Below are 24,955 nucleotides of genomic sequence, written 5' to 3'. Positions count from 1 at the left end.
AGAACCGCTTCAGAAGTGATGGGCTCAGAAGTGCAGCTCCTCCTGGCGCCCAGATTGCCAGTGCTGAGCTTCATGTTCAAGAGTAACATCTCTCTATCCGTCATGCCACTGATGTGACTTGGAGTAAATGGACTGCTTTAATTACCCAGCAAGCTCAAATAGGAAGGCCTAATTGTCCAGGTATCATAGAAGCAATTGCAAACTGACCAGAAGGCACAGACTTTGGAATGCCAGCACAAGAACTGGTGGGACAGGCTTGACAAGCTCCACCATATGATCAGCTACCAGAGACTGATTTGCTCATTTCACTGATGGTTCCTGTCATCTGGTAGGAAACCACCAAGGAACATCAACAGAACTAATGAGCAGATGAGGCTGCTCAAGTGTTCCAAATAGACTTGGACTGGGAACATAAGTGATTATGAACTCTTCATAGCTTGTTTGGCCCCTGACACTTCAGGTCATCAGGGCAGACATGCAATGTACAGATGGGCTTGTGACTGAGGGGTGGACTTAACCATGGACACTATTGCGCAGGTGATCCACGACTGTGAGACGTGTGCTGCAATTAAGCAGGCAGAGCGATTGAAATGAGGGGAGGTGGTCAAAGCACAGGTATGGGAAGGCCTGGCAAATTGACTACATCGCACTGCCTCAGACCTGCCAGGGTAAGCACTATGTGCTTACAATGGTGGAGACAAGTACAGAATGGCTGGAAACATATCCTGTGCCTCGTACCACAACCAGGAATACTATTCTGGGCCTTGAGAAGCAAATCTTTTGGAGACATGGTACTCCAGAAAGAATTGAGTCAGACAATGGGACTCATTTCAAAAATGGTCTTGTGACTGACTCGGCCAAATAACATGGTATTGAATGAATATACCATATCCCATACCATACACAAGCCTCAGGGAAAATTAAAGGTACAATGATCTTTTAAAAGCCACCCTGAAGGTAGTGGCTGGTAGAACTTTTAAAAATTGGGACAAAAATTTGGCAAAGGCCACTTGGTTAGTTAACACCAGGGGATCCATCAATAGGGCCAGTGCTGCTCAGTCAGACCTTCTACATACAGTAGATGGGGACAAAGTCCCTGTGGTGTGTGAAAGGAATCTGTTGGATAAAAGTGTTTGGGTTTTTACTGCTTCAAGCAAAGGTAAATCTGTCTAGGGAGTTGCTTTTGCTCAGGGACCTGGACATACCTGGTGTGTGATGATGGAGGATATTGAAATACAATATGTACCTCAAAGATATCTAACTCTGGAGGAGAATCCATAATTTGACAGTTGGTAGAATACAGAGCCTGCATGTCATGTATATGGTGTGGAATAAGGGGTGGAATGTCCTGGTTTCAGTCAGGATGAAGCAAATTTTCCTTTTACTGCTTTTTTTTTTTTTTAATTTTTTACTTTAGAGCACTTTCTTTGAGCTAGCAGCAAGTTTTCCAGCTAGTGGACTGATAATGCTGGAATGTTTATGTTACTGCTGAGATGCCAAGGGCGCTTTGCTCAGTGGCCTCAGATACTACTGGAGGAGAAGAGTCATGTCTGTAACTCTCCCGTAGGGAGGAGTGGACTAGACAGACAGCAAAACTGACCAAAGTGTTCCATTCCATATATCTATGTAAACTCAGTGTAAGGTCAGAGATCATGGAAGTCAAGCCCCTTCCTGCCTCTTTTTCCCATCCATGGCTGGCATCCAGGGAGTACTCCATCTATCCATCACCACTGATCCCCAGGCTCATGCATTCCTGACCCTCATAACTCTCCCCTCAACTCCTGTCTGCTCTGCCGCGCTCCAGGACATTTTGGGACTGTTCACAGCTCAGGAGATGCCATGGGAATTGCTGCGGGTGGGGAAGGCAAATAGCGTTTTGCACATTAAGCATCTGATAAAACTGATCACCAGTATACCTGGTGGGAATTTCTGAAAAAGCAGTACCTTAATAAAAAACCACTGTTTCATCAAAATATAAGTTTTTAAATGGAGAATGTTGTTTTGATATCAGGAGGAAATAACTGGGACATGACCAAATATTTTGTTGAGGTGTTTTGAAAAGAAATTGTTCTTGTTTGTAAAGAAATTACATCTGAAACTTTTTAAAAATCAGAACCAAACATTTTTCTTTTAATCTCTGTTCTGGACAATTTAGAAGAGTGTTTTCTGAAATAAAAAGGGATGGTGAATTTCACCAGTGTTGTGGCCTATCTTGGAATGGAAATAGTCCTGTTCTGGGAAGAATAAAATGCACTATCTCCCACTGAAGGAAGCAACTGACTTATCTAGTCCTGGTATCAAAAAGTGGCAGACAAATTAGATGTGCCCAACTGACAATTAGGTTCTCTTATCTTTTTATTTCAGTCAGTGGTGTTCCTGATGTGTCTTTTGCTGGTCTTATGAGAAAGAGTCATCTTGGGTGCAGTTTATAGACGAATGAATAGGTAGAAAACCCCTTTCTTGACCCTTGCATTGAAAAGTGTCCCAGTAAAGACTTTATTGTTATCCCTTCTTTCATGAGCAAATTCATTCACAATCTTAACACTTTTCCTAAGGTTGATCCAATGGAGAACTGGCTTATCTTTGTTTACTCGTAATTAAAGAGGGATAACTTTGAGATGGACATCTGTTGGTCAGCAGTTAAGCTGAAATCCTGTTCTGAGGTCTGTAATTGATGCACTTACATAAGGTTCTTGAGAACAGACGCTTTTGGTAATTGTTGGTACAAACAATAACCCCTTTCTGCTGCTTCTGTTACTGACTCTTTCTAAAAGCTTAATAACCAAGTGTCGTAGGATCCGTCAAGAGCCTTCATACTACTCGAATGGCATCATGTAGCATCATACAGGGAAGCAGTTTTGCTGTGTTTTCACATATCTTCATACTTGATTTTGTGTTGATTCTTACTTGTGGGAGTCAAACATAGGTACCCAGAGAGTGGGAGGAAGAGGGGAGAAGGGGAAAGGCTTTTGCAGCTCTGCCAGAGAAAGCTACAGCCTTTGTCTGGGCAAACAAAAGCAATCTAGACTAGTGGCGATATGAAAACACATTACTTGTAAAGATTACTTAAAGCCTATAGTGCCAAGTAACATATTTATCCTTTCATGAAGATAGAAATGAGTGGGGACTTCTGTGTTATTATTAATATTAGCAATCTTTGTTCAGCTGAGCATTTGTAGTTTTGTGTAGAGCTGGAAAATTTATTAGAAAATATTTTCCTTTTCGAGAAGTCTGTTCTTCAAGTCATGTCCCATTTACTTTGTTCTTGAAATGCTTGGGGTGCTGATCTTTCCTTTAAAAAAAGTCCTAATTTGGATAAATTGTTATATTATTTGGAAAAGGAGAACTACTCTCTATGTCTGACTGCGACTTGTACCTGGACACTTTGAATTTCTCCGCATTGAACACTAGATTACTGCCTGCTGGGACTCTTTTTTATCATCATCTCTCATTCTGAACTCTGTTCTTCTCCCAAAAATCTTCAGCTTCCTTTTTTTTTTATTGCAGGACAGATTTCTCTGATTTCCAAGTTTCATTAGTGCAAGAATTTGTATATTTTTAGCACCTAGTGCTGAATACAGACTATTTGTTACCATTTTTAGAATAATTTAAAGCTGCTGTTTTTACAAGTCTACAGCAAGGTTGAGGACACAGTATAATTAGGACTTTTGATAGCTTGTAATTCCAAATATTAAAGTTATTGCTTGAAGATTATATATTCACAAGAATATTGCACCTATTTTGGTAGCTGGATAAAGTGTTATCTTCTGTCATCCTTTTTTATTTTAGTTTTTATAAACTACTGGAAAAATAAAAATGAAGTGTGATGCTTCATGTCAAATAAATGGAAATGCTTAAGTTCATGTAGAGTACTTCACTGTACTTTTTTTGTAACAAAAGTGATTTGACATACTATTTATGATAATGAGGGGTTTATTGAAAGCAATTAATTAAATCATTTGTTCAGGCAGTTTCCACCATCTAAGCCTCCATCATTATACCACACACAAGAAAAAAAAAAAAAAGTAGCAAGACATCAGGCAAAAAATAATCTAGAAAAAATAGTGAGGAATATTCTAACATTCACAAATGCCAGGATATATATATAAATAATGTACTAAAACTTTTTTGTTTGTTCCTTTGATTATAATCACAGTAAATTGGCAATCCTATTTTATTTCAAGGACAAGGGTGTTTAGGCTTTTTTTGTAGCTGTCCTCTAGAACTGTTCAATGAAACCAAACACCTTTTACTTATTTCCCTAGATACTCTAATCCCTCCCTGCTTTACCAGTATCTTTGAGCTGTTCTTCCCTTTGTATCCACAGCAACATGAATCCCTGCTGGAATTATTTGCTTCTAAAATGCAGGTGCACTTGTTTAATGCTGCATTGGTTCAGGCTCTTAACTTGAAGACATTTTCACCAAACAGGAACCTCTGCTTTTACTCTACTTTATATTAGGCACAGTAGTATATATTAGAAGCATGTAAGATGTTCGCTCTCCTAACATGCATGACCTGTTTCTCAGAGCCTTTGTTGTTTTTTGATTATTAAGAGCTTTTAGGCAGCAGTAAGGAATCAAAAGCCATAACAAACAAACCATCCTTTTGTTAGTTTAGAAATAATAATGCCCTATAGAGGTAAGGGGTGGTAACATGGGCACCAGTCACTGGTTGAAATGCCTAAACCTGTTACCTCCCCGTGGCTGTGTATGCCAGTGCTGGACAGTGTCCATGTCTAAGCACCCACAGTTTGCCTGTGTTTAAGTGCCTGTATATATATTTAAAATGCTAAGGTGAGGCTTACCAGCTACAGTTCTGAAATCAAGCTTTTGTGGTACAGGATACTAGGGGTTTATACTTAATTGTTAATTTTCACAAGTGCCAGCCTGCGCTTGAACACCAAACACATTTTGATTCTTAGCTGAAGCAGATTTTTACCTCTCTGTTTGAAAATGTGATTGTTACTTGCATGAAGCCGTGCAGGGCACTGCCAGGCACCAGACTCTGCCTCCAACATAGCTTGCCTTTTGGGGAGCTGTAATCCAGTTCTCTTTGTGCCTTGGTTTTTCTCTGTAAAATGGGAATCAGAGATATGACTAATTTCATCACAGTATGCTAAGGAGATGCTAATCAACATTTTGATGCCTTCAAGATTAATGAATGGGAAACGTGAATTAATGTTTGGGGCATATGGGAGAGCCATGGGGGCGCTGAGGTAGAAGTAAATCATTAGTTAGTAAATCGTACTGAGTGAAAGGTCTGAATTGAAGCCTCACGCTCAGTGGGGAAGAACTGAGCCAACATTGTGAGACTGGAAATACTGGGTGACTGCGTATGGGCTAAACAGAGATAGAGCATCTGCGGAAGGAACTAGTATGTGACCAGATCAATAATGTGCATCATGGTGCAATCATGCAAAAGAGGGATATTAATGTTGCCTGGGACCTACTTTCTGCCATTTTCTATGATTGCTTCCAACATTTTCATCCTAAATATGTAATGCAAACTTAATGTCATTGTTGCACCTGGATTTTGGAGACCCGTTGGCAAGAGGCCATACGGCGTGTACAGAGGTGATTTCAGTGCTAAACTGAAAATAAACTTAATTACTATGAGGGCAGGCAGGATAGGAGAATGTCTAGGATGTTTATGTGCTGTTGTAGTGTTTTTCCTCATAATAACATGCAAACTAAATGCCAAGGAGTCATACTGTTTAGGTGTGCAGTTATTGTAACTGTTCATGTTTGCACCCCACAAGGAGTGCTCCATGAGTGCAGATGGTGTTCTCTACACTTTAAATTCAGCTTAATGTATTGGGCGAGCTCTCATTTACATGAAGACTACTTTGTATCTCTCAGTCAGCATAATGTGGTCCTAAATGAAGAGCAAATTCTATTTACAACCACCTCTGCAGAGTGACCTTAATTTAAATGAGAATCAGGCCCATAATCTGTATAAATATATGCACTCTGTTACATTAAGGTTATTTATTACATTGTACTCAGTCGGAGTACGCATGGAGATTTACCATAGATAATCCATAATCCAGAATTAAACTATTAATATGCATTTTGAAAGGGGCAGCCATAACCTTGAAATTCCTTGGTTTAAGTATGACCTTTAACTTTGTTTGAATATATTTTTTAAACGTGTGAATAACAAATTAACATTGGTTGATAAAAAACATTCTGATTCCTTTGTACCATTTGCAACAATCCATACTTAACTTACAGAAAGCCTTGAAGATTAGAAAGCTTAATCACTCATAATATTTATTTGTTTTTAAATGTCAGATCATATTTAGTTCAACATACTGTCAGTCTTGTTCCCCCCCACACACTCTGGTGTTCACAAGACGGCAGTGGAAAGTTCTTTTTGTGTCCGAAGACACATGCATCCTAGAAAAGTGACCGAATGCTTTGTACCTGACTTGTGTAAAGGAATTACTTTCTGTATCCTCCTGAATGTGGAATTAAAATCTATGCTACTCCTTCAATATGCCCTCCTAATTTCAGTAGACCAACTGCAAGAAGCAGACAAATTTCAAGTTGTCAAGAATTCTTTTTTCATTTCCTGCAGCTTACGGAAGGTGAGCTATGGGCAATGGAGGTATTTGAGCAAAGGCTTGGCTGTCTTATGATACCTTTTGTGGTCATGGAAGGGAAGTCCTGCCATAAGGTCTTAACAACAGAGACCAAAAATCTCTGTCAGGATTGAGACAGTATTGTGCTGGGTGCTATGCAGCTGGAAAGGCACAGTGAGGGACTGGGAAGCTAAGCTGTAAATACTGTAACCATACATTGAAATGCAGTCCTGTGATGCTTTTACCAAAAAGAGCCTCAGCAAACTTGTATTGGTTGAACTGTGGCATTTTGTTTTTCTTTCCACAGCCCTCATCTGAAGTTCAACAATCTGACCTTGATTTCAATTCATGGCCTTCCAGGAAAAGACCGACAAGGCTCCAAACATAGAAGATTTTTAATTAACAGGTTTGATTTAATATCTAAGCACTTCCATAGCTTCAAAGGGAAACATAACACATTGTAATTCTCTGTGAACTTGTCCTAAATTTTAGATAGATACACAGACAGCCTCAAAATAATCCAGTCTCTACAACATGCATTCACCTGTGAAATGAATTTAATATAATTATTACTAGGGAAATATTGCTAAAGCATTCCGGAACTTCAGCTGAGGAATGAACTTAGTATAATTTATTTAGATTTGTCATGGGACTCTTTGGAATCTGCACATCCTATATTCTCAAATCTTTTACTCAGCAAGCAGCAATGCACTAAAGAGCCAGCTCTTTAAACTCCAAAACAACACAATGTCTGCTTGCTGAAGCTTAGCAATGAAAGCTCTGCAAAGACATTAAAATGGTGTGATGTGTACCTGTTTAAAACTACCTTATCTCATTTGAAATTTTGCCCTGTCAAGGAATTTTTTAGTAAGTAGTTACCTGGATTAATTTTTTTAATTGTAGGAAGGGCATTGTTTACAAATCTAAATTAAGGGATTTTATGTTCACATAAATGCATGTACTCTTTTTCCTACTGTAAAAGAGTTGTAATAACAAAACATCCTTCCTGATTGAAAGTTGCAGTTCATAGCTGCCTCACCAGAATTAGCTGTTGAAATTTGAAAGCAGATTAGGAGTGAAAATTGAACTCGGCAGGATATGATTTTTGAAAGCATCCCTGTGATTTTGTAGTGTCAGTCTCCTGGGAACTGTGCACCTCAATTATATAGGTGCTTTTGAAAACCCTCATCTGTCCTTGATGTCCATTTTATTTATAGGTTTCTGCATGATTACAGCGCAGAATTGTCGGTGGTTTTCTTCTCTTGTTTATTTACCTCCAGTATTTGTGAGAACAGAGGATGCAGAGCACCTCAGAAAGCCTGGTCATTCAGTCCTAAAACTCTTCAGGTCATGAAAGAAATTTATTTGTTTCTGCAACATCCTGTATGACAATACTGGGAACTCAGTAACAACAATTAATGTGTAGCAATCAGCTCTGGTTTAGGATGTATATTGTGGCACTAATGGCAAAATAACAGCTGTTAGTGCTGAGTCTCCATCGTTCACTGCTGCAGTAACTGATATAATATAAAGACACCAAATGTGTGAACATGAGCTGAGTCCCCTTCTAGTTAATCACATTACATTTGTTCCTGTGGAAGAAAGTGGAGTATTTTTCATCACTCAGCATCAATAGAAAGTAAAGTTCTTGAGCTCCTGAGTGGCCATGAGCTTTATTTGGTAGATGGAATATTTCTTCTGCAGTCACTTCAGGTCACAGGCGGGATGAAGCCCAGGATTTCTTCATTGGTCATTCCCATCTTCTCTCATAGGCATGAAGTGCTAGCAGGGGTGAGACATGGCTTCCTTTCACAAAAATTGTGCAAATTCCATCTTCTTGCCCTGTGATTTTCATCTCATAAGCCAGGCATCTGGGTAACACCAGCTATTAATCTTTTTTGCTTTTTTAAAACCTGTTGCATGCTTTCCCACTAGGGTCTGCCAATTTGTCCCTCTACAAAGCTATAAATGGGTTTAGGATCAGCATTAATAAGTAATTCTACTGAAAGTACCTAATTTAACAGAGTTTTCCTGGTTTACATTTTCAGCATCAGGAAGGTATTGAGCTTTGCATTGGATTTACAGCATGGCCAGCAACATACTGTGTATTTTCAAAATGGGTTATTGCAAAACTCAGTGATGTTCAAGAGTCATAAATGACCTCATTGAAAATATTGTATCTCTGGTCCTGCATGCATTTTATAATGATTTGTCTATTGTACATCTGTATTGGAGTATTTTATCTTCAGGAATCTTTCCTTCCAGAAGGCTATTAAACAGAGAGTGTAGTGCAAATGCAATAATAAATAACTATCCTGGTATTTAGTTGGGCAGGGTGGTGGCATACTCTGAATCATAAAAGACCTTTAAAAATAATTTTAATTTTCATCACTGAAATGAATTGAGGCATACTGAAATAATTGAGACAGTGGAAGAGGTTTTGTTCCATTCAAATTTTGCTTCAAAATTAGCTTTTTTAATAGCAACTTCTAGATCTTTGCTACTTCCATCATACACAGTGATATATATGATACTTTACACTGAAAACAGGCTTTAACACCACTGAAAGACAAGAGCAGCAAAAGTAAACCTTGCCTGAGATTTTTAAAGCCAACGTGTGATTTTAGGTTCCTTTTTTTTTTGGTACTGATATTGAATTAACACTGCCAGAGTGTGGTGCTCAGATGCACCTTGAAAATCAGATTTCTATTGAGGTATCTTATTTGGACAACACTGGAGCTGTAAGATGTTCAGGGACAAAAAGCCCTGAAAACCATAACCATGATACAGAAAAAAGTTCTGCTTCTTAAAACAGACAAACCTTTGTATGGTTTGTTACTTAGCACTGAAAGTAATTGCTTTGAAGTTATAGAAGTTGCTTTCCCATTTTCATTGAGAATAAATTGTTGTTCAGTTACAAATTAGTGAAGATTAGTGTCTTTCACATCTGCACTCTCATTCACCTGCTACTTTTATTCTCTTTTGCATAGCCTATGTTATAGTTTCTCCTTTATTCCTGTTAATATTCAGTTGCATCTTAGAGACTTTGGAAAGTTTGGGAGGAGGGGGGCAGTTTAGTACATTTTCAGAATTATTCATTCTTGCATTTTGGGAACATTCATTTGGACAGGGGTTGCCAAGAGAAAATTTGAGAACACTGCCTTTTATTTCTACCACTGACGACTATTTTCCTAGCTTTATTTTTAAACTTTTCATGCTACTACTTTGGAACATGGACATTAAAATGCCTGCAGTGCCTTAATCACATTTATGTCTCACCATAGCCAGTACTGGTGAAGTTGGATACCAAATGCAGCAAAAGTGAAAAAAAAAAACTTAACAAGGGAGTCTTGAATAGAAGAAAGAATTAGACTGTTAAAATATTTTCTTTGCAGGTGCAAAAGTCTCCTCCTCATATCAGCCTGCAAAGGAAAAACAGAGTAAAGCCTATATTTCTGATTTTGTTTTTAAATTATGTGGTTGTATGGCCCAATGCTGGGAGGGATTGTTTGGTTTTAGCAGAAAGTTGTCAATTTGTAACTGAGTATTTCATAATGACTAATCTTGTACTATAGACTGCCGAAAGCTCACAGCAAGAGAACAGACTGGAACCACTAGGGGACTTGAGCTAACTCACCAGATGTCTAATTAATGCCTGCTGTCAGCTGCTGAAATGTCACTTACAGATATTCTTTCTTCACAGCCACTGTTTTAATGATGAAGATTATGCACAGATGTCACTTTGTTCCTGGGTTAACGTTGTGGTTGGTAAAATGACTGGCATAAATCGCACTGCCAAATATGTAGTTGTTTCCAAAGAGAAAAAAGTACCATATGACTACCTTGTTCTCTGCATGGGACTGAAATACCAGGTAAGATTCTGTGCAGAGTGAAATACATAACAATATATTCAGTTTTTACAGTGCATAGTGTTTCTGTAATTAGCAAAGCAGCAGAGTAGTCCTAAGCGAGTGCACAACCAGAAGTTAGCAGCCCTTCCATGTGGCAGGTTGTGCTATTTCAGTATGATTATAGAGCCTGGAGGAGATGAGAGGTTTTACAAAATTCTTTATGAGCAGCATCACTGCTTAGTATCAGGTATTAAAGCTGCCAGTATTTTTGCTACCATGACCATTAAACTTGCTAAAGAATAGGCCTGGTTGACATGTGGCCCCAGCCACAGGAGACTGAACTCCAGCTGGCTTAACACCATTTGACCTAGTTTTGGCAATGGAGAGAATTCCTTATCAAATTAATTACTCATCTCACATGATGACCATGCCTAGGCATGTACGTGGTGCTCTTTGTTATTGTAGCACCCAGTTGATTTTCCACTGACATTGGAGCAGACAGTTACATGTGAAATGTGGAATCAAACTCATCTCCAGCCCTACAGGCTCAGCTGCAGCTCAGACATCCCAGGCAGGGTTCCTACTTTCTGGTGTATCATCACATGGCTTTCAAGCTATGTAAACTGCACAGGCATCTGCTGGACAGCCCCCTTGCCTGCAGTGGTTTTGCCTTGTTGATTGGTTTTGGATAGGAATCACGATTAAGATATTTTGCCTTTAAAATCAGGAGATCAAACTCAGTGTGTGTGTACAGGTTTTTACAGTGTTGTTCCACATAAGTCACAAGCACAAACATGACTTATGTTCAGTCCCATAGTGAAATCTGGACTGCATACATGCAACAGATTTGAGGACCAAAAAAGCCCCAGTTTTTCTGTTACCACTTTTGAGAGAAGAGTCACCCTTTAAACAACAATCCTTATCCACTGTTCAACAGGAATGAAACAAAAGTTGAAGTCTGAGTGACTTAAGTGCTGCTAGAATAAGAAATTTGGAGATAACTCTGACTTGTAAAAAAGTAGCAACTGCAAGAGAAAACTCAGGTTTTATTTCCCCTCAAGAATAAAATCTAATGTAATCTCTTCTCATTTTTAAGGTCTACAAAAAATAGGAAGGAATTATTTTTATCATCTGGTTTCTCTTTTATTACACAGAGCTGTAGTCCATACTTTTTATAAGTTGTCCCTTACTTGGTAAGCAGCCAAATTAATGCCTACTAAAACATTATTTGTTATGATTAAGAGGATTTACTTGTTGAGTAAATAAGATCTTTTGATGTCATGCCTGTTTTTGAATGACTAAAGATTATTTGAGTTGATCCCATTGGTAGTGAGCGTATCGTTTAGGACATTAACCACTGGTGCTGTAGAAGTCATAGATGAGATTTCTGTATCATTCTGACTAAATTTGCAACTATAAAGCAGCATTATACAATTAAGACTTTACTGAATTCTGGAATTTTAGCCACTAAGCAGGTTTTGGTCCCTTACTTTGGGACAAAATCTCTTGTATTTTAGAAGGCTGATTTTTGCTGAGAAAAGATGGGCAGGCAGTCTTGCTGCACAAAGAATTGTCAAGTGTCATTTAAAGGAGTATGTTATTCAAATAACTGCAGAGATCCTTCAACCATAAATTCATGGATTGCTGCTGTTTGCTGTGAAGCCCCTCTCATGTGCATTTTGCCTGTATGGGTATTCGCTTGCTCTGGCACTACTGTTTAAATGGTCACCCATACACCACAGCCACCACAGTCTGTGTTCATACTAGCAAAAGTCCATCTTCTCTATGGCCACTGGTGCATTTGCTACTGCTGAATGTTAAGAAGGGTCAGGATGTACGAGGACAGCAAGCCTTAGGTAGTCAAATGGCTTGTGTCATTGTTTTTTTAAATCTTTCTTAACACATCTCCAAGATGTATATGCCATATATTCATTCACTTCTGTATTCACTTCTTCCAGGTCCTGGCTCCCACAGGAGCAGATATCAGTACACTCCCAACTAACAGAGAAGTCATGAGTAAGTGGCCACAGAGATACACAGGGAAAGTCCCTTCCAATCATTTTACTCTCAATGATGATCAGGACTGCTTAAGGGCAATGTGCTGGCTGAAGGAAAACGTCGTCAACTCAGAAGGTAAGGGCTTTTCTTAACACCCGCACACTTACAGAAATGTTTCTAGGCTTATTGTTTCCTTAATTCCATGGTGTAATTGCTGCCTGATTAATTCTAACAAAGTCTTTCATCTGCTGTGCTTTGTTTTCCAGATAAATTTACAATTTGTTGTCATTTTTGATACCCAGCATATTTAGCTAGGAAATAAAAGCTTCAGATAGATTTAATTACCTGTAATTATGATATAGAACAAAATGAGTCCCAAATGCAAATCTGGCTGGAGTCATTAATTAACCAATTCAATAATAATTTAATTAGTAGATGTGTTTTTCTGCTGTATAGAAAAATATCTAGATTTGAGGCCTAACACAAAGAAAACAGGTCTAAATTAGGAAGTGGGTTTTTTTCAGTATCTGTCACTTTTGTATTTGGTTACAGATTTTCTCATAGAACTGAAGGCTCCCAGAGTTTCCTTAAAATGCACACATTAAAATCACACATTTGTGCAGGTTTTTGTCCACCATAACTATAGCTCCTCAGCTTTTTCATGTGTGCTTTGCTTATATTTTCATGAGTTCATTCACCGAACACATATTCTGTTGAAAATATCTGGAATCATCCAGGCTTCTGTGTGAAACCTTCAACTGCAGAATGGGAGACCAAACAGTAGATGAATTCATGTCACATCAATTCTGTGTGCTGGATCTGAGTTAGGCCAGAATTCAGAGCAGGAAAGCTGTTTTTTGTGGAAAGGCTGTCAACTGAGTGCAACAACAGGAGTTTCCTAAAGATACAGTTTACCTGGCTCATTCATAGACAGCATAATGAAAATTGGTAGTTATTTTGTGTGGTCTACAAGGTTCATGTTCTGCTTGGCAGACCTTTGGGGAAGTTCTCAAGACACTGGAAATTTCTTTAGCATCCTCCAAGTCTTGATGTGATCAGGACAGGAAGACAATAAATATGATCATGCTTCTTTTCACATTTCCCCCAGAGAGCATCCAGGCCTCAGGCATTTGAGTGGATACTCCTCAGCAGTCCCGCTTGCCTGTTCTTCCTCTAGTACCAGCCCCTGCCCACACAGTCCTACCTTTATCATTAGGAATGCTAAATGAAAATTATATTAACCAGCATTTCATTATTGCTGCTGACTTTTGTTGCATTGTAAGGATGGATATCCTAATTAGGCACTATCCCTGCCTTTGATTCTAAGCTACATCCACAACTCTCAGTGAGGGTGGTTGGGAGGGACCTTTTGCAGATGTGGTCCATGGGAGCACGATGCCTCCCACTTTCTCCCCACCTTGCTTCTGGCTTCAGTTCTCTTTCACTGCTCTTTCCACTTCATGTACTCTGCCCCTGCAGATGTCAGCTATAAAGAGTGCCCAGCTGGAGAAGTCCTTCACGTCTCTCTGTTCTTCTTCCCCGGTTTGTTTTCCAGCTGTATTTCTTATGAATGTTGTTCTTTCAGACTTGATCATAGCTGCATCCCAGATCCCTACTCATTCTGAAAATGAGTCAATTTTTCAGCCCCTAGCCTAGTCTGGAGACAGCCTAGTAGGCGAGGTGCAGAGGCAGGGCTCCTGTGGAGTTCAGCAATTGATTATTTGGATGTCTGTCAGCTCTCTGCAGGCCATGGTACTGCTCTGCTGGGATGACTACAGTTTTACATTTGCGTTTAGTTTTCATCTCTAAAATTCTCCAGATCCTCGTTTTGCCTTTCTCAGTAAAAAGTAATACTCCACCTCATATATTTCATATCATCAAAATATTGACAAACTCATACTGACCTGTTTTAAAACATTTAAAAATATGACTTGCTTATGTTTAAAGAAAATGAAGAGGCTAACAAAACTGTGTCTGTCGGTTGTTGTAGCTGCACAGAAACACACATTCATCCTCCCACTTCTGATATAACAGTAATTCTTCTCCACCTATACTCAGCCTTTTCTCCATGCAGCTTTCTTCTATTTGTGCTCCTCTTTTACTCAGCCATTTGCTGTCTTGGTCACAAGTAGCCTGGAGCCTGCTATGCCCCGTTCCTCTGCGAACAGGGCACCAGGCTCTGCCGCTGAGTGAGCCCTCAGGTCCCACATAGGCAGCCAGGGGCTGGGGCAGAGAGCAGCCCCCACGGGTCCCGACCCAGCCAGGTGAGTGCATGCAGCTGCCTTGAGGGGGGAGAAAAACACCTGCAGGACCACCTTTAGTTCTGGAGGTTTTTTGAAGGAAGCTTTAATCACCGAGCTTCCGCAATCCCAGTCTTACTAGCTTAATTGTATGAAGTCTTCATTTGGCACTGATTTTGAGAGCAGCTTTGATTTAAGAGTTAAGGTAGGGCTTTTAATTGTTGGGTTTATTTCCTCTCTGAGCACTGGGTACCACTTAATTCTGGATTAAATCAGTGGATGCCGCTTTGCAGGTTGTGAGTACATCAGGATCAGCCTGGTAGCAGGTGCTGGGGCCGGCACAGCGTGGGTGCCATGGAGGCAGCAGCAGTACCGGGCAGCGGCCGCGCCTCCGAGGGTGTGCGGGCTGCAGCCTTCCTCGCCGGTCTCCTCCTCGCAAGGAGAGAGAAGCTGACCGGCACTGCACGGCGGGTGTTGCTCGGGGAGCCCTGGGAGAAGCAGTGAGGGCACGTCCGTGGGTTTTTTGGCTGCGGGGGGAGACCCCCAGCCCCGACGGCTGCTGCTGCGGCTGCTCTGATGGAACCCAGCCGCCTAATGCATGTAACCTATTATAACTGTAATTGTGACTAATTGAAATTCATCTCCTATTAGCTCTGCACTTTCCATGAAAATAAAAAGTGGGATGGAAGTAAAGTAAGGAACAAAACTGCTTTAATGGCCCAAAATGGTGCAATTATTTTTTCTCTTTACCTAAACATAGTTTACTGCCTTATTAAAAGCATGTTTGTAGGAATACTATCGCATTAAAATTCCAGTGCATGAATCACCAACAGGAGCCACCTGCTTTAGCTAATACTGGTTTTCTCTGTTAGCTTTTGCAAACTAAAAAGATTCAGGTCATGCTAGGGTCACTGAAATCTTGTGCTTCCACTTGTGGAAAATGAATCAGCCTGCTCTGCAGCCGAACGCTGGCATTCTAGTAATAAATGATAAAACTGCTCTAACGATCTTTATTTATAGCTGCTTTTTTCCGTGGAAGATTATTATGTTTACTTACAGATAGATACATTTTCATGTAGTTAAATAATAAAAGCATCCTGAGGAACTGCTATCTGTCCAGTGAACATAATTTCAGTCCATAATGAATATCTGTAGTTCCTAGACTACTAGCACTGTAATCTAAAAAGCCAGTAATACTGTAATAAGCAGAAACCATAAATTGTTGATTTACAAGAGGTCAGTAAAGGAGCATTGCTTCCCTTCATCTAATGCAGTTGTATTTAATATTACCATATAAAACAGAATTTTAATTTTCCTTGAGAAATGCAGAGGTTGAATCTGATCTCGTATATACAGAAATGCCACCATGTAATGCAATAAATTAACTTCCCTCCAAAGAGGCTAGTTCTGCCCAATGCTGAGTATCTCTCAGTTGCCCAGACTTGTTTGCCTTGGAGTCAAAAAAAACTTTGCTAGGCTGCACCTTTAGAAATCAATTCTTCATACCCCTTTCCCAGCCTCCTTCCCTGCATCCTCTTCAGCTGTTTGTTTTTCTCCCCTTGCTAACTGAAAATGTGTAAATGTAATGTGAAGCTGTTGGCAACCACACATCACAATCTTACCTGCAGTGTTAGCACGTTAGGTTACTAAAAATGAATATATCGGAAGGTGTATTTCACAGTACAAACTGCTTGTTTATTTCTTGCACTACACCCTGCTGCAGTGGTGAAAAGGACTGCCTGCAGATATGCATCCTGGCAGGCAGAGCAACAGAAAGGGTTCTTCTGCCTTGGAAAGTCAGCTTAGCAATGTACACATTGGGTGGAGTTCCCACTATCAGACATCATACATATGCTGTGCTATGTTTATGAAAGTAGTAAGATCTCTCATTTCAGTTGGATACATTTGCAGGTAAAATTGTTCTGTCCCTCTGGTCATCGATGTGAATAGTAAAAATATGCTTTCCATCATTTCTGAGCATGTATATTCATGGACCAATCTTCTTCTCTGGCAGTTATGAAGAGATATGGGGTTTTTGGCGGCTACAAGTAGATAAACTGATACGGACAAATAAAATAACCTTCTGTTCAAAGGGGAATTGATAGAACATCTCTTAACAATTTCTACCATTAATATTCTTGGGAGCTAGGGCTTTGTGAATGCTCTCTTTAGTATTTCTCTGTGTCTCATGAAGTAAAACATGGTCCCAGTGAAATTAGTTTAGCCTATGAAATAATAAAATTTAGGTTGAAGGGGATGGTATCACTTGTAGTGAGACATAAATGCCAAATCTGAGATAAACGTGCAAGTTAGTTGCATGAGGCACTCTCTTACCTGTGCATCCCTGCTTCCTGCAGTGCTGTGGAGGAAAACAAATGCTGCTAAAAGTCAAGATCAAGCCAGTTGTGTAGGAAAGGCAGCTTGAGCTGCAGGGGCAGCTGGGTAGCACAGAAGCAAGGCTGGTGGTGTCTGCACATTACTGCTGCATGCCCAAGGGAGCCTGGGGTAGCCTGGGCTCGACCCTCCTTCACTTGGCAGGAGCTTGGCTGTGGCCCTCATAGCAGAGGGTCCTTATCCACTGGGAAAGGAGTTCCCAGTCTGTCCTATGAGGGCTGTGCCATTTTGCATGGAATACTTGATAGCTTACTGGATCACGGAGCAGAAAAAAGGTTCCTATTCTGAACGGGGAGGAGTAGCAGGTTTCAGTCCCTGCTCAGAGGAATGTTTATATGTTTTATATTAAACCATCCTTAGATAAAACACACAGATGCTCCTATGCATCCGAGCTCTCTCTCCCTCTCTGCCAGGAGGGCTTTAGCATTAGGCTGGAGGGTCACATCATGCTCACACAGCACATGCTTCCCTTCCACCCTCATGCAGTTGCTCTCAGCTTTAACTACAGAGTTTAAAGTGGCACTGCTTCAGTGGGAGAATCTGCAAGATCCTACCATGGAACTTTATAGCTGAGGGCACTGCCCTGGAAGGTGGGAGAGGTGGGTTTGCATGAGAATTCAACCAGAAAGATGAACCTGGTTTAAGCCATGGCTTCAGCTCTAGTGACAATACACTGCAAAAGGAGCAGCAATGTCCAAGGGCTGTTTTCATGCCCACCAATCAGCAGTGTCTGTCTCCAGCTGGCCGAGTGCCGGGCAGTGTTCAGAGATGGAGGCTGGCTGGTTTGGGGCACATCTTGAGGTGTTCAGGCTTTGGGACAGGGGCTGGGGGACATGGCTGCCTTGCAGGAGCAGCACAGAGCTGCCAGCACTCCCCAGCCCCCTCTGCCACTCAGCCCACACAAGAGCACATCTGCAGGGGCCTCTCTGTTGTCCAGAGATCAGGCTTTGGAGGATGGAAGCACTGGTGACCTCCCATATTGCACAATGGCTTGTTTTCTAGAATTTGGTCTTTCCAGTTTGTGGGGTTTTTTTCTGTATGATATATTAAATTTGCTCCTCTCTCCCTCCTCGCCCTCACCTCCAGTAAGTCTTTTGAATGAACAAAATTCAGGAGGGAGGGGAGAACAAAATAAAAATGTCTTATTTTTTTTTTCCCCTAGAGGATTTTCAATCAAAATAATTTCAAATTATGGGGTCAGAATGAATGTCATACTTCTGTGTTAAGTACTTACCTACTTTGTGGGATGTTTTGTACAGATTCTTCACTAAATTATCTTAGCTACTGTTGCTAGGTAACATTGTTTGCTTCATAGCATCAGAGAAATAAGAGGGTCAAAGAGAGCAATTTTGTGTTATTATAATCTGAGTTATACTAATAAGGTTTTCATTGTGCATCTTAAAAATTTGTCCCCCTTTTTTTCTCCTCTTAGGGAACGTCATTGTTTATGGGAATACAATTGACATTTACACCACGGTAGAGACCCTCTTATCTCTTGGAATTGATGGTTCTCGCATACATCTGGTACAGCCTCCACTCAGCTCCAATGTTACTTGCCTTAACAACAACGATATCGAAAGTGCTGTTCAGGAGGCTCTGTCAGAGGCTGGCGTGTCTGTTTATTGTGACAGCATCCTGGCACAGTGGAACCGAAGCGACGACCCAGACCTCATCACGTGTGCTGCTTTCACTACTAATACAAAACCCTTTAAATTGCAGTGTTCAGTAAGTATATGCTTCCATTGTATCTCGTTCAGTCTGTTTTTAAGACAAAGACCATCAAATTCAGATAGTCCCTCATTGGTTTGACTGTTTTCTTACTGTCTCCAGGAGATTGAACATTTACTTGTTAGTCTAAAGGATTGTTTTTAAAAAATCCAAATAAAACCATTGTTAATGCTCTGACTGAATTGGATTAAAATGTATTTAAGTCACCTGACTCATAAATACTTGTTCACTGCTCACAGCTGAGTGACAAATACTCTTTAATTCATTTTCTGAATAATTCCAGAAATCCTTTTATTATTTAAATGCATAAGCAACTCATGTCTATAGTTATGTGCATTTGATTATGTCGTAGTAGAAGCCAATAATGTTAGAACTGAGAGGCCTAATATGTAATTTAGTTAAAATACATTTTAAACAGATTTTTCTCTATATATATTAATGATTGCATTTTTGTTCACCTATAGTGTCAATATCCAATACTGACAGGTGTGGCCCCACTGAGAAATTTGTAACAGGTTTTAGCTTTTACTAATGGGCAGAATAGTTCTGTTTTTCTTTGTTGGTCTTATCCATGTAAGTGAGTGCTTCTGACAGAGTCACTTCAACACGTGTCCATGTTGACACTTGGACACTTTAACACAGCCCTCCAGCATGCCCCACTGCGGGCATGCTTCCTTGTGCAGCAAGTCTGTTGGGATTCTGGGAGGGAAGAGTCGTGTGCCTTCCCGGAGAGCTGCCCAGGAGCTGCTGGTCCCTGCTGGCCCTGGAGAGTTCTAAGGCATTGAGTGTTCCCAACCCTTTTCTTTTTAACATCTGGATAGTTAAACCCTTCCTGATGCAGGCAAAGACCTTGCATAGCACTTTTATCCACTAGCAGTCTCCTGACTGGTTCCCGTATCAGTGGTGATGTTCCTCCCACTCTGTCCTCATACAAGGCTCTTCACTTTCTCTCCTCTTTCCTGGAAATCCCTCAGTTTTTATCCTTCTTCCACCCATGTGGTGCTTGTTCTTGCAACTTAATATCTATTTATTCACTCTCTCTCGCCATCCACCCACCCTCTTTTCCCCACCACCTGGCTTGTGTGGCCTGCACTGTTCCTCCAGATCCCCAGGTCCTCGCAGTTGGTTTCTTTTGTCCTTTTGTGCCCCGTGCCTGTCCTTCCTCCAGCTATAGTTCTTCCCTCTTGATGTCTCTCTCCCCCAGCCTCTAAGATAAGATATATGCAATTACTGGTTGTGTCAGGGGCTTTATATTTTCCAAAACTGGTTCAGCTGTCTTGCATGGCTCCTGTGTCTGCTTTTAGCTGCCTGAGAGGACGGGCTCAGAGGACAGAGCTCCAGAGAGCAGCCTCCGCCAGGAAGGCAGCTGCCTCCATGAGGGAGCAGGCTGTGCAGGAATCAGCCCTGCAGCAGCTCTGGGCCTTTTGGGATTTGAGCCAATATCAACTGTTGATTGGCAGTTCTTGGGGGCTTAATTTGTTGAGTCCTGCAGGATAAAAACAACGGGAGAAAATCTCTTTTCCTAAAGCAGCAGCTTCCCTCCCTCCCCTCCTGGGCTGACAGATGGCTCCCAGCCTGGAGGTTGCAGCCATCCCCCCCCTCCAGTGACACTGTCCTGCCTGTCAGCCCAAGATGTGGGGCTGTGTGGTTCCCTTGCTTCACAGGCAGAGCTGCTCTGATGTTGGATCTACTAGATGGCTAGAATTCCCTTAACTGTATGTAGTTCATTACTTGTTTTGTATACAAACAAGACCAGAGGCTCTGGCCCCTCTGCTGCAGCATCTCTGCTGCTCCAGTGTTGCTAAAATTTGCAGCTCCCTTTGCTTCCTGTGCCCTTTCTTCCATCTAGCTCATCCAGCCTATTTGAGCATCTAACATGCTATAGTTATAATAACCTATAGTTATAATAACCTATAGGTATAATAACCTACACATATTTACATCTCTTTTTTTAGGCATTTTTTAGCTTTGCCTACAGGACAGTGGATTATGAAACCTTTAAGGCAATTAATGATGCTTGCCTTGTTTTTGATGGAAGACTAGTGATTGACACCGAGTTCCACACTAATGATGTCAGTATCAGGGCTGCAGGTCCTTTAACAAAGTACTCCAGGAGATATTACGTAGAGGAATGGACACACAGCAACTTCAATTCAAGAGAGATTGGCTTTGAGCTTGCCACATCCATGTTGCATCTCTTTGACCCAAACCATAAGCTTGTTTCTGAGCCACCAGAAGGCTCAGATAGACTCATCCCCATGTACAAGGGCTGTCAAATTAAAGGTATGTCAAAATGGATTTCTGTCATCCTTTCATATCCTCTTCAGTATTTTTGCTGCTATGTAAGAAGGGCAGGTCTGTCTCACCAAATATGCCAGTGGAGTCCTCAGAGCTCCTGATAGAGCCAGTGGAGAGTGGTGAGTTGCAGTAAAAGCTTATGCTGTAGATTTTTGCTGGTAATGGACCAAGTCATGCTTTCATTTATACTGCAGTGCATGTGGAGTGTTTCCATTGAGATTGGATGTCTTTATTCCAAATTCAAGATCTGTAAAACTATCATCAGAACTTTTCAATGTGTAGCTACTGCAAAAATATGTCCAAGAAAAAAAGTTTATAACATGAAGTCCACCAAAACAAAATTAGTTCTTGTTTTCTTGTTAAAACCACTTAAAACAAACAAAAGTTTATAGGAGAAGGAGGACAAACTTCATTTTCTTCTTTGTTAATTAAATCCCATATTTTCATTTACGGCAGGAGGTGTTCTTCCTAGAGGTTATAATTACTTGCATCTTTCCAAACCAGAAATCCCCATCCGCTTGGACTTACAACTTGCACTGTGTGATCATGTAAGTTTAATTATTTAACTTTTCTTTGCTTGGTCCTTCATTTGGAAGGATGTTATTTAGGATACATACAGGTACATGTGTAAGTACCATGCATCTTAAAAAATATCTTGTGTTTAAGTATGAATTTAGAGACCTTCTGAAGCTGGGACTTATCAGTAAACTCTGACTGGAACAAACCACATAAAACCAAATCTCTGTAATTATTTGAAAATGTTTCATTTATTTTAATGTAAATTCATTGTCATATTGCAAGTGTGGAATACATACAGGTAAGATTATCTGATTAACTTCTATACTGCAGTTCTTGATTGCTTTGCCATGAAATCAATCCAAACCCAAGGGGTCTTTGGTCCTTGAAAGCAGAACATGCTTGTCAAGCCCTAATACCCTGAATTATCCACTACTGTTTGTAGCACTTCGGGTTCCAGTAGTTCCCTAATGGGACATTACAGCTCCAGCCTTTGACCCTTTTTTCCCAGAGTTGGTGGCTCAGGACTGTACCTGGTTGCTGAGCCATTTGTCTTAGCGCAGTCTGGGAGGTGATCATGTTGGCTTTTCCTCAGTACTCTCTTTTTCAGGTTGGCTTTGTTTTGCCTTGATTCTGTAGAGGCAGACAAGTCATTTTCTCAGTCGTATGGAATAAGGTCCTTTTGAAATTCCTAGCACATATTTCTTACACAGCACATCAAGGTAGTGGTGGTATTTGCCATCAGATTTGCACAAGAACAAATTCAGAGTCAGCTAAGCCTGGGTGCAGCATATAAATCGGGTACAGCTGGTGAACAAGTATCAGTTCTATCACTAACTGAATCTCGTAGATGTTCATTTCCATACTTTCCAATATTTGGCTTTCTCAAGGTGAGAACCCTTGCGAAAGGTTTTAGACATGTATAAAACTGGAACAGGAATACAGTTTTAAAAAAATAGCTTCAAGCTATTTGATCATCCCATTGAATGTGAATTTTGAAACAGCTTTTTACATTTTTGTCTTTTACCAAGTGCTTGTTTTAACTAGCTGAAACTAAATGCTACAGTTTGAGCATCAACATCCAATGTAATTATTGTTTTATTGATAGAGTTGGTGTTAGCAACACTTGGCAGCCCCTGTTCAAATTAGCAAGAGTGAGTCAATGACAACAACAATTCTAAATCATATATATATGTGTGTATGTGTTTGTGTGTATATGCTCACACACCTATGCATATATATTTAATGTAAGTATGTGCATATATATATTTAAGGGCAATAGTAATTAATCATTTGGAAGTCTGGAATATATTCTGAAGGAAATTTCCTAAGAGATCAAGGCTATCCTGCTGCAGTTGCAGGCAGCCCTCTATTATAGTGCCATTTATACAATTTCAAAGATTTTTTTGGAACTGAACCAGGTCCTTCTTGGTATTTCTTCCCTTCTTGGAAGGCTGTTCCAACACATCACATCTATGACTACTGGAAAACTTATATACAGAGCCAATAACGCTTAATTGGAACATGATTAATTGGTACATCTTTGAGTTGTAACATTGAAGTTTGCTTGTAACTGATTAATGTGGTAATATCAACCCTCTGCCTGCAATCATATTGCTTCTACCATGTGCCATAAACACCAGTGTGTCCTTCACTCATCAGGACAGTATCCTATAGTAAATTATGATGTGCCTTCTGTGTGCAATAATATGAACTCTGTATACCAAACTAGAATGAATAGAGTTCAATTCAGTTGCCTAGACAGAGGCATCTAGTGTTGTTTGGGATGCCCCAGGGCATCCCTCCTGACCTCCAGCTGCTGCTCCAGGAGGTCACAGGTCCCATGGAACCTCTGTCTAACTGCCAGCACAGTTTGGATGGCCCAGATCCCTTTAGGTGTCTCCAGTGGCACTCAGGATTGGGCAATCAAAGCCCATGCAGCACATGCAGTCCTTTTGTTAATCAAGGTCTAAATCACACAGATAATCTTTGAATCCAAGCTGCAGCAAAGTGCCTTGTTCTATAAACCGTGTTACCAGGAATCAAGAAATTAAAAAAAAAAAAAAGTATTGTGGATTTTAAGGAATGGCCAGTATCAGCTACGAGACCCTGTCTGATCCTGTGTGCATGCCAAGCGAGGTGTTCGTTCCATCTCCACAGCTTTCCTTATATTTTCTGTTCCAGGGAATGGAGTTTATAACTGGAGAGGCAAGACATGGGAATTATTTCAGGATGCACATCAACAAATATAATATGGTAGATAGCATCACCTGCTTTTCAGTGGAACCCTTTCCTGTCTCCAACTACATTTGCTTGTATGGACAGCATGAGCGTCTCCTTAATGATTTTTGTTACCGCTGGAATGAGGGGCAGATCACAGATCTCTACAGGTAAGATAAACTCAACATTCTGTATAAAACCTGCTTTCTGGCCCAATTTTAGTTTTATTTTATTGTGGTTTATCTTTTGGTTGTTTTCCCTTAAAACAAAAGATTTCTTTTAAAAAACATTTGCCATGATATGGTAAAATTGTCAGTGGTAATGCAAGCCCTTCCTGGAAAGAGCTGTGTGTCTGAGGAGCAGTGGTTTACTTGACCATCTTTCATCTGAGAGAACTTTTTTGTGACTTTATAACTTTTTCTTATAAGATTCAGAAGGCTTAACTCATTAAGCTGAACCTGAACAGTCCTTTTTCACTGAAGATTCTGAATCAGAACTTATTTCAAAACTCGGTATTTTTGTCACTCATAATCAAATTTTTAAGCCAAAAGTTTCTAGGGAGATTTTAAATCACTCCCAATGATAGCCATACTCAACATCTTGCCTGCTTATCTGGTGTTAAAAAAAAAACAAAAAACCTAAAGTTTATCCTCTAGGCTGTGTTCTCTGTGTAAGGGAGTTACTTCAACTTAAGTTCATCGCTGGAAGCTGTGTCAGGACTCTGCATATTTAGTGGAGGTTCCCCGTCCAAATGGCAGGACTTCCACCACAGCACTTTGCAGCAGTGAAACTGGTCTTGCAGATTTCTGGGCTTCTCCCCTCTGCCTGCTGTGCCCAAGCAAGCACAGGGCAATCGTGGGGACTCAGTGTTCCAAGGCAAGGACTGAGGTTCTCTCAGGTGGTGGCAGTGACTGAAGAGCCTGGCTATTTCTAGGCAGCATTTATGTGCTATCTCCTCTGAGAGAATTTTTCATTGCTTTTAGAAATGCAACCTTAATTAAGTTATTATAGAGAGAGGAGCACCTGAAAAAAATGCAATCTACCATATCTTCAATCTTCTGCTACTTCTCCAGAATTTCGTATCTTAAAATATTATCTGGCCTGGAAACTCCAACTTGTCTTAC

General features: G+C 40.4%; 1 protein-coding gene across 1 annotated transcript in view; it reads left to right on the top strand.

The window, feature by feature from the left end:
- CFAP61 (cilia and flagella associated protein 61) overlaps window positions 1-24,955 on the top strand; it is a 98,928-nt gene that overhangs the window by 59,269 nt on the left and 14,704 nt on the right. The window contains 7 exon segments of the mRNA XM_010005138.1: window positions 6,894-6,992; window positions 10,290-10,458; window positions 12,396-12,570; window positions 18,502-18,794; window positions 20,753-21,080; window positions 21,552-21,643; window positions 23,796-24,001. Coding sequence (XP_010003440.1) covers window positions 6,894-6,992; window positions 10,290-10,458; window positions 12,396-12,570; window positions 18,502-18,794; window positions 20,753-21,080; window positions 21,552-21,643; window positions 23,796-24,001 — 1,362 coding nt within the window.

This window comes from Chaetura pelagica, unplaced genomic scaffold (genome assembly GCF_000747805.2).
Source record: "Chaetura pelagica isolate M959 unplaced genomic scaffold, ChaPel_1.0 scaffold171, whole genome shotgun sequence".
NCBI classification, from domain to species: Eukaryota; Metazoa; Chordata; class Aves; order Apodiformes; family Apodidae; genus Chaetura; species Chaetura pelagica.
This window is presented reverse-complemented; position numbering and strand designations above follow the sequence as displayed.